The following is a 10,000-nucleotide window of genomic DNA, read 5'->3' on the forward strand; positions in this document are numbered from 1 at the left end:
TCATTATGTTGTATATCAACCACCACTGTGTTTCATCTGAAAACTAGATCCATCCTGGAGCTACAGCTTAGCATGCTCCTGAAGAACCTGACTGTAATAGCAGTTAGTTTGTTTCCTAGCTGCTGTTTAGTTCATTATTTTAACCTTCTAACCCTCTGGAGTAGATGATAGATTTTAGTATTGTGGAAACACCACCACACAGCGAGGCTCCTATGTGGATCAACATAATAAAGATATCTAAAGAACCCTTGAAGAACCCATGTTTGTTATAGGTGACTGTGTTCTTTAGAAATGATGAAAGGATAAAAAGGCACTCACGTTCTCGCCACTTCCTTCAGGATTTCCGCCCTACACACACACACACACACACACACACACACACACACACACACACACACACACACAGATAGAAATGTATGAAAATGCATTTATAAACCCATGCAAATAACATCCTTTAATTATTTGGACATATGCCTTTTCCATCCATATATGGTTCTTCTCCAAAACTGCTACTACAAACTTGGAGGCACACAATTGTTTAGGACGTCTTAAGATGTTGTAGCATCCAAAAAAAAACTTCCCTTCACTTGAACTAGGAGACTCAACCTTGTTCCAGCATGACAATTTCCCCAAAGCCAGCTCCATGAAGATTTCTTTACATGGGTTAGAAGATGTAGATGATCTTCTGCTATACGTATATATTCAACATGAACGCTGACTGCACCCCCAGGCCTCCTTACCTTACCTACCTGACTTCACTAGAACCTTTAAATCTCCACAAATATCTAGTGGAACATCTTCCCAGAAGAGTGGACTAAATGTGGAATGGGATATTTAAAAAGCACATATTCCGTGTCCATAAACGTTTGGTCATACTCAGCGTGATTACCAGATTCAATGCCTAATTAATCGAGAAGCCGAGCGAAGTGTGCGATAAAACATCACGCTGCAGAGCTCTGACTCACACATGATTAATATCTCTGAGAAAAATCCTGCTGTTTCAGCAAAACCTAAATCGCTAACAAACTGGGAAAAATGTAAAAAATGTTTTTTTTATTCCGGTTGTTATAAAACACTCAGAAAACGTTCAGCTGTTAGTTTTAGTGTCAGCTATTATATATGCGTTTAGAAGGGTAGGTGTGGCACTTACGGGTGGGCCGGGGGGGCCAGGTGGGCCGGGAGGTCCTGGAAATCCATTGGATCCTCTGGCTCCGGGTGGGCCCTGTAAAAATACCAGATTATATATATATATATATATATATATATATATATATATATATATATATATATATATATATATATATAATATATATTTTATTGTATTTATGAATAATCATTTTATATTATACATTAAAGGACCTTGGACTAAGGATTTAAGATCTTCGACTAATTGCATTCATTTATCAATTCCCTTTAAAGTAGCTTAAAAAAAAAATGAGCATCTTTGAAGTATCTTTAAAGCACCTTAAAAGCACCTTTTGAAGTATTTTAAAAGTGTAATCGAAATATTTTTGAAGCATCTTTGAAAAGGATCTTTGAAGATTCTTTGAAGAATTTTTGAAGCACCTTTTTACGTATCTTAGAAGTGTATTCTAAATCTTTTTTAAGCATCTTTGAAGCATCTTTGAAGTATCTTTGCAGTATCTTTGAAGTATTTTTGAAGCACCTTTCGACGTATCTTAGAAGTGTCTTTAAAATATTTTTTAAGCATCTGTAAAGCATCTTTGAAGTATGTTTGAAGTAGCTTCCAAAAGTCTTTGAGGAGTTAAATGTCTGGTGTTTGTAGACCAAAACTGACTAAATGGATCAAAATAAGGTTTCGTTTTTCTTATGAATTAAATAAAAAGCTCACTAGATCCAGAATTCTGCTGCTCTGAAGCACACAGAGAGATAAAGTAGTGCCATATGATTACATCTATTTCAGTGGAGAGAAAATAATGAAATTGTTGGAGTCCTGGTGCTGCTTTTTTGTTCGATTTTCTTCTAAAGTTTGTCTCCAAATTGATCTTGTGCTTCGAGCTGTCGATCAGAACTCCCCGTATTCGCCACATCAGTTCCACCACATGCAGAAATCCTCCATGAAGGAGTCAGTAAGGTCATTAGGAAATGTTTCCAATAACTTTCTCACTCTGGATGGAACAGTGGAACTAAATGTTTCTAGATGAATGTGATAGATCTTCCAGATACTGACCTCAGGACCAATGTTGCCCTCGTCTCCTGGGATACCGGGTTTGCCTGGAAGCCCCTGAAGAAAAATACATAGAAAAAAATGAAAGATATATGTATATATATATATTACATTGTTTGATTGAAGGTAATAAAGAATGAAGAAAGTTGTACATACAGGTGGTCCAGTGATCTCAGATCCCTACACAGAGATAAACAACCTCATGACTTTTTCAGCAGCACAAAATTTCAAGCAGAAATATGTATTTCAAATTCCATTTAGCGTGCAATCGTGTAGGAAAACATCTGCAAGAACTTACGGGTGGTCCAGCTGGGCCTGGGAAACCCTGAAGACCCTAATTACACAAATCATGGTAAGGAAATAAACATTCTCTCTCTGAGTATGATGAATTATGAGTGTGTAATAAGAGATTTAAGTATTCTTCTGGGATTAGAGAAGCCCTTACTCTTTCTCCAATCTGTCCCCTCGGCCCCATTGGCCCCATGGGTCCCATCGGCCCCTGTGGAGAGCAAGACCAGAGGGGTAGGTTGATTTATGTTCTACTTGTAGCTCACTTAAAAAAAATACAAATGAACAAATTCTACACCCTACAACCTGCATAATTATTACAAGCTCCGCCCTTGTAGCATAGATTATGATAATTAGCCATTAAAGGCTCAGAAATCTCACCTCAGCTAAAAAAACTCCACCCCTTAATGCTGTGCAATATCTACCTCCACCCCCAAATCATACACCCTCATACTCCTACACCATAATCCAACGATTAAATTACACGCTGTAACTCACATCATCAGACAATGCTGTGTTCACCAGACAATAGCAAACAAACGCAAATATTTTAACAAGAAATGCGCACATAAGTACATTACATTACATTAGCGGCATTTAGCAGACACCCTTATCCAGTGCGATGTACAAAGGTAAGTTAATTAATCCCCGCCCTAATAGCACTCATAATTGTATTTACTCCACCCACAAAGCACACAATTTAATAAGCCACTCCCACACAGCACATGCAATTGCAGAAAGAAGCTCCACCCTCACTGTGCACATAAAAAGTATAAGCTCCACCTTCACTGTGCACATAATTAGAATGAGCTCCACCCTCACTGTGCACATAAATAGAATAAGCTCCACCCTCACTGCACATAATTAGAATATGTTCCACTCTCACTGTGTACATAATTAAAATAAGCCCCACCCTCACTGTGCACTTAATTACCATTAGCCCCACCCTCACTGTGTACATAATTAAAATAAGCCCCACCCTCACTGTGCACTTAATTAGCATTAGCTCCACCTTCACTGTGTACATAATTTAAATAAGCCCCACTCTCGCAGTGTACATAATTAAAATAAGCCCCACCCTCACTGTGTACATAATTTAAATAAGCCCTACCCTCACTGTGTACATCATTAAAATAAGCCCCACCCTCACTGTGCACTTAATTAGCATTAGCTCCACCTTCACTGTGCACATAATTAGAATAAGCTCCACCCTCAATGTGTACATAATTAAAATAAGACCCACCCCAGCATGCACTTAATTTGAATAAGCTCCGCCCCTACAACATACATTATTGTTAAAAAAAATGTATGCTAAGAGCATAAATAATTAGAAAAAGCTCTGCACACACACACACACACACACACACACACACACACACACACACACACACACACACACACAGAGTGGTTAGCGATAGCATCTTGGTACTTACACTGGGTCCTGGAAGTCCTTGTAATCCTCTCTGTCCTGGCAGACCAATCTCGCCCTTTTCCCCTTTACTGCCCTAACACACACACACACACACACACACACACACACACACACACACGCAGCTTTGTCAGAGTGCTCCATTAGCCTTTGTTGTTGCTAAGATACGCCTCAGCATGGGTGCTCAACGCTAAATCAATTATCTATACCCTCATCTTTCTTCTAGTTTCTGATCAAACTGTGCCCACGTGACATTTCTGATTAGACAGAGTCTAATAAATACCTCACGTTTGGGGCAAGTCAAGAGATATGTAGGGCGTAGTTCTGTTATGTCTTTGGATGCTGTAGATTCACTTTACTAGAGTGAAAGATCTCATGCTATTAAGCACCATTAAAACATTATTTCGAACATCTTCCTGTTCAAGAAAAAAGCATGAACCAATTGATTAAAAAGGAAAAATTCATGCTTATGCATCTAAAGACATCCTTTACAAGTGCATGCCTTCAGATGTGTGGTAACATTTTGGGGAAGAACCACATATGGGTGGAAAAGTCAGGTGTGAAAATACTTTGGGTCGTATAGATCTACAGTGTGACAAATGCTAGTGGGATTGATTAGCATCCTTAAAGTATATCTTTAGAGCTGCATGTTTCTCGCATTAATTCCTGCCTGAAAAAGCCAGAAGGATTCACATGTACTTCAATCGAGGCCATTCGTTTGGTTTTACACTCCAGTTTGTCCCTGAGATTTTCCTTGATTGATTGATCTTTAGGTGTTTAGATGTTTTTATACTCACGGATGCACCTGGAGTACCTGGAGTTCCTGGAATACCCTGGAAAGAGATCAAAAATAGATGTATAACTCGATCAAAACAACTCCTACAGGCTCGATACTACAGGTCTACACCTCTAACGACCAGAGTCTAGAGACCACACACACACACACACACACACACACACACACACACACACACACACTTTCCTCTCTGATTAAAGCCTCATCAATGATGGGGATAATGAGGCCAGGGACCAAGAGGAAATAACAAAGCTGAAATAAAATATATACGACAAACCTGGCGTATTTTCTGAAGGGAACAGACGTGAATGTGACGTGCGAGGTGAGAAGCATGCAAATGTGTGAGCTTCAGGGTATTAATGAACCGAGAGAACAAAGCGTAAGTGGCGACGTCGGATTATAACACATTACTATAAAATATAATATTTATTATAATATAATATAATATAATATAATATAATATAATATAATATAATATAATATCATATCATATAATATAATATAATATAATATAATATCGTTAATTTTTTCGCCATGACAACCAATAAGGGGTACATGAGTATCTGTGCTGCTACTATGACAACCAGTGTTGCTATAATTGGAAATAAGCCGTTACTATGACAACTAACCACTGTAGCTATAGAAGTATCTAATAAAAATTGAAAAGTAAATTAGCTGTTACTATGACCACTAACATCGATTGAAAAGTAAATGAGCACATTCAGTGTAGCATTTGGAGTTAATTTGTTGTTACTATGACAACCAGTGTAGCTTTATAAGCAGATGAGCTGTTACTATGACAACTAATGTGGAAAAATGAGTACATGCATTGTAACTATTTTATTTTTTAAACTTCCACAATGTCTAAGTTCCTCTTTGCTATTGTCTTCACCAACAAATCTGATTTAGTTCATTAATTTGTGTGTCGGGAACATCATCGTTACTCCTACATCCATACGGGTCGTTATAGTAACATCTCATTTGCCGATGTGGCCACATTGGTTGTGTCATGGCTACAGGAGGAAGGTCTGAGTATGTTAAAGCATATTAAATCACTTACATCTCTACCATCACGGCCATCTTCTCCAGGAGGTCCCCGAGGTCCTGCAGGACCCGGTGGTCCAGCAGGCCCAGGGATTGGTTTAGGGTCAGGCTGGATGGAACAAGAGATACGACAAAATATGATATGAAGCAGTGATAAAAAGTGCAGTGTTCTTTTTTGTATATAACACTAGACCTTATGCAATTTACTAAAATATTTCAGATGTTCATATATATTTAGCATAACAGCACAGACACACTCGCTACACTGCCCTTGTTAGCATACAGTAAATGGACAAGTTTGTGGACACCTGAGCGTATTGATGCTATGTGCTTCATTTTGAACATCCAATTCCACATTCAATCTCTAATATTAACATCATTAGAAACATCAATGAGGAAACTCATAATTTCTGTCAATATAAATTTTGATTTTCATCTCTTAAAGATGTAACAAAACATTTATGCTAGATGCTAATTAAGTGATTGTGATGGCTTGCCTCATTCTCCTTTAGAGTGAACTTAAAAATCGATAGCTACAGTAATGCAATGAAATCTCCTCCTTATAATTCCTGGGGGGGGGCGTCTGAAGAGAGGCGCCTGTGACATAACGAAGACTAAGAGCCCAGCCGTCACCTGCGGAGCGTAATATCTGGCTCTGATTAATGCGTCTGGGCTGAAAGCGAGCCAGCGTGATCCTTGTTAAAGCATTTCTAAAAATGCCACAGTGGCTCGGCTGGAAAAGTGGTACACTGGACTCAGTGGCATTTTATTAGCATTATTTAGCATTAAAACAATGACGTCTGATGCCGTTTTGGTCTTGACTGTAAGTCTGGAGGGGTAATTGGAGAACCCGGCAAGTAGCAGAAAGCGATTAAGCAACGAAGCATCGGAGTAGATTATTGGCTTAAAAAAATATAAAGTGAATAAATGAAGTACCTCAGCATTGGCATACATCTGAAGAAGCAAAAAAAGGAGAGAATGATTATAGAGTTAGTCAGAACTGCCACCCAAACCTCACCAGCAGAACCAGAAAATTACAAAAACAAAACAAACCAGCAGCAAAAAAAAAGCAAGATCGTAAACTTTGCTGCTAATATGCTAACACTAGCGCAGGCTTTAAGGAACTAGTACAGCTAGCAGTAGCTGAACATTTGCAAAAAGCTTGCGTACAAAAAACAAACAAACAAAAATAAAGATAATGTAATTCACGTTTCTGAGTCAGTGTGGGCGGAGCCTGGTAATGGATAATGCAATGTCACAATTAGCCTTTTTTTAGCCTCTTTAGGACAATATACTGCTCAGGATATTGCTCAGATTTTATTAGAAAATCTTGCAATGTTAGCAAAGCTAGCCATGTACATAGCTAGTACGCATGCTAATGTTTTGCTTAAAAACAAGGATAAAGTTTGCTAACTAGCCATCTAACATTATGAAATGTATGTATTTACAGCTCGTAGGCATTTTTGTTGCCTAGCTAAGAAGCTAAAATGTGTGATGTCTAGCTAGGTAACAGTATGTCAAATAACATTGCTAGCAAGCTTATTATCATGTGACTATTTAATGCTAACATTTTGTGGAAGTGACATGAAAAGAAAGTGTTGTAGACCCTTTTTGTCATATGTTTCAATTCATATCATTCGAATGGCGTAAGATTTCATTTAAAAACGAAACTTAATCTCCGCCCAGGCCGATTTAGAAACGTTTGAATTTGCATTTTTTCCGAGCTTAATCTTTATCTAAAATGAGATATGTGAAGAAAATTAAATTCTGACCTAATATACTGTAGAATAATCTTTTTAACAGAGGCTATAGTGTCATCCTAGAAAATTCTCAAACTCAAGAGTTGTTTTCTAGTAAAACCTTTCACATTATCAGATACATTGGCTGTAAAAAGTGTAAAAACACCTGATATTTAATGGTGTTTGAAAGACACATGCATGTTTTTTTTTGGTTTCTATGCAACAAACTTAGTCATGTAACGATATAAAGAGTGACTTTGACTAAACAAATCTATAAATGTTTAGATGTTCTACTTTATTTTTCATTGAAAAATCCTCCTTCAGCATAAATTGTGCTTAGCTTTACACACTCTCGGCTGAAATATTTTGCTGTGCCAAAGATGTTCTTCACTAGATGGAGATTTTCTTGTTCATCTCAGAGCAGTTCAGTAGGATTTAGGTGCAGTGACCTGGCAGGTCGTTCCATGATAGATAACACTCCAGACCACTTTTTGCTCTCTAAATAACACTTCGTTCACTTCGGCTCATCGTCTTGTTGTACGGCGAAATCGTTATGGCGACTCGATGTGTACGGGAAATTGAAATTGCTGCCTCTTCCTGTCAACGCTAACGTTTTTGCAACAGTCTGGCAATATGGATGTTTTTGTGTTTCATGTACAGCTTTAGGAATTTCTGTATGAATGAAGGATCAATTGAAGGAATGAATTCATTTAACAAAACATAAATTGAATACATTAATAAATAAATAACTATTTCATTACATTTCTCCATTTATTTATTTTTATTTAAGCAATTTATAATTTATATCAATAGAATCACTAGTAAAGATCTATTTCTATTAAATAAACTATTAAATACCCCGAATTGCCGTACATTGTCTCGACTTGTTCAGACAGGAAGTGGACGCATTTATGCATGTGCCCAGTACAAATCATGTTTCCGGATAGAGTAGCCATAGTCGTTTGCAATGAGCTGCAGTCCAGACGGATGTATGGTGAAGAACGGAATGGCAGCCATTTTGGTTCAGGATCATTCTTACTTTCCGGAACCTTCCCTACTCCAAAACAACCCTAAACCATTAAGCTTCCACCTCCATGTGTGACTGTGGGGGTGATGATCACATCTTCTCTCCTGTTCTCAATTTTACACAAGTTCAAAGACAAGAGACCAAAATGTCACGTTTGGACCCCACAGAACTTTCATTCACTCATTTATAGTCCCAATGTGTGTTTTTTTATCGAGTTTGTTGTATAAACTTCTAAAAGGCTGGGTGTTTCCACACTCTTCACAGCCATTGTAATTACTAGTGACAGACGTGGACAAAGACACAGGTGATGAGATGATTACCTCAGCAACAGGAAGTTCGGTGCAGCTCTCTCTCTGAGCTCTCTTCGGGTCACAGTGAATCAGCATCCACTGCACCTCAAACTAGAACACGAGAAAGAAACAAACGCCGTTGGTCAATTTTGCAGCGTATTTATCAAGAGGAGCTGAAAATGATTACGTTTCGATTTCAAACAGCAGTTGAGGATAGCTCAGTGTTTACGATGTTGGACTTTAGATCAGAAGTTTGTGGGTTTAAAGCCAATCGTAAGCGTTCTTACCACCACAGAGCTGTTGGGATCGGCGTCCAGTCTCCCAAAGAGCGTCTCTCCATCCGTACTGACGTATCCCTTCTCCTTGATCGGCTTCTGGTCGACAGGCTGGCAGTCCACGTATAGCGTGACCATCTCGCTCTCCACGCCGATCATCACTTTGTGCCACTTGGTGTTGAAGAGCACAGAGAGGCCTGGGAAGGTGACGGTCTGCAGGTCTCCCTCCAAAGTGGTGAGGAAGATCTCGAGGGCCTGCTGGTCCCCATTCAGACGCATCCCCACCTGCTTTAAGCCGTCCTCATCCACCACTTGCCACAGGTTCCACACTTTGTTCACCGTGTTCTTGATCATGCGGAATGTGGTCATGAACGAGAACTCTGAGGGGAAGCCTCTTGGGAATGTCGGCCTCGGGAGGACAAGAGTGGAAAACTCGTTCAGTGTCACAGAACCAGACCAGAATATCATTTTTTCATGACTGAAATCATTTTTTTGACCCAAATGGTCCACTGATTTAAACAATTTGTTGGTGGTGTTTGAGGGTTAAATATTTGTCAAGATCAAATGATTCACAGATGCCATTCTTCAAACATCATTCATCAGCTGTTCAATTTTTTTTGGGGGGAAATCCTTCAAGGACAATGTATTTAACTATGATGATGGGGTATGACACCTGACCTTTCCATTCACATGTGGTTCTTTCACAAAATGCTACCACAAAGCTAAAGGCACACAATCGTACATGAAGTTTTTCGATGCGGTACCATTAACTTTATCCTTCATTTTAAACCCAAACCTGTTCCAGCATGAACAATGCCCATGTGTATGAAGCCAGCTCTATGAAGATCTGCTTTCCATGGTTTAGAGTGGAAGATTTTGAGCAGCCTTTTTTAATGCCTCCTTACCTTCTCACCACCATCAGTA

General features: G+C 38.8%; 1 protein-coding gene across 5 annotated transcripts in view; it reads right to left on the bottom strand.

The window, feature by feature from the left end:
* The window catches only part of LOC124392409 (collagen alpha-3(IX) chain), a 44,226-nt gene that overhangs the window by 10,045 nt on the left and 24,181 nt on the right, over positions 1 to 10,000 (bottom strand). For 4 of the 5 annotated variants that reach the window (XM_046859412.1, XM_046859413.1, XM_046859410.1 and 1 more), the window contains 12 exons: positions 9,089 to 9,485; positions 8,832 to 8,912; positions 6,682 to 6,699; positions 5,762 to 5,854; positions 4,703 to 4,738; positions 3,910 to 3,981; positions 2,634 to 2,687; positions 2,487 to 2,522; positions 2,345 to 2,368; positions 2,192 to 2,245; positions 1,151 to 1,222; positions 319 to 348 (listed from right to left, as the gene is read on the bottom strand). In XM_046859412.1, coding sequence (XP_046715368.1) covers positions 319 to 348; positions 1,151 to 1,222; positions 2,192 to 2,245; positions 2,345 to 2,368; positions 2,487 to 2,522; positions 2,634 to 2,687; positions 3,910 to 3,981; positions 4,703 to 4,738; positions 5,762 to 5,854; positions 6,682 to 6,699; positions 8,832 to 8,912; positions 9,089 to 9,485 — 967 coding nt within the window. The remainder of the gene's footprint in view (positions 1 to 318; positions 349 to 1,150; positions 1,223 to 2,191; positions 2,246 to 2,344; positions 2,369 to 2,486; positions 2,523 to 2,633; positions 2,688 to 3,909; positions 3,982 to 4,702; positions 4,739 to 5,761; positions 5,855 to 6,681; positions 6,700 to 8,831; positions 8,913 to 9,088; positions 9,486 to 10,000) is intronic. The other variant, XM_046859411.1, reaches the window with a different exon arrangement.

Source organism: Silurus meridionalis, chromosome 10 (assembly GCF_014805685.1).
Source record: "Silurus meridionalis isolate SWU-2019-XX chromosome 10, ASM1480568v1, whole genome shotgun sequence".
In the NCBI taxonomy this organism is placed as follows: Eukaryota; Metazoa; Chordata; class Actinopteri; order Siluriformes; family Siluridae; genus Silurus; species Silurus meridionalis.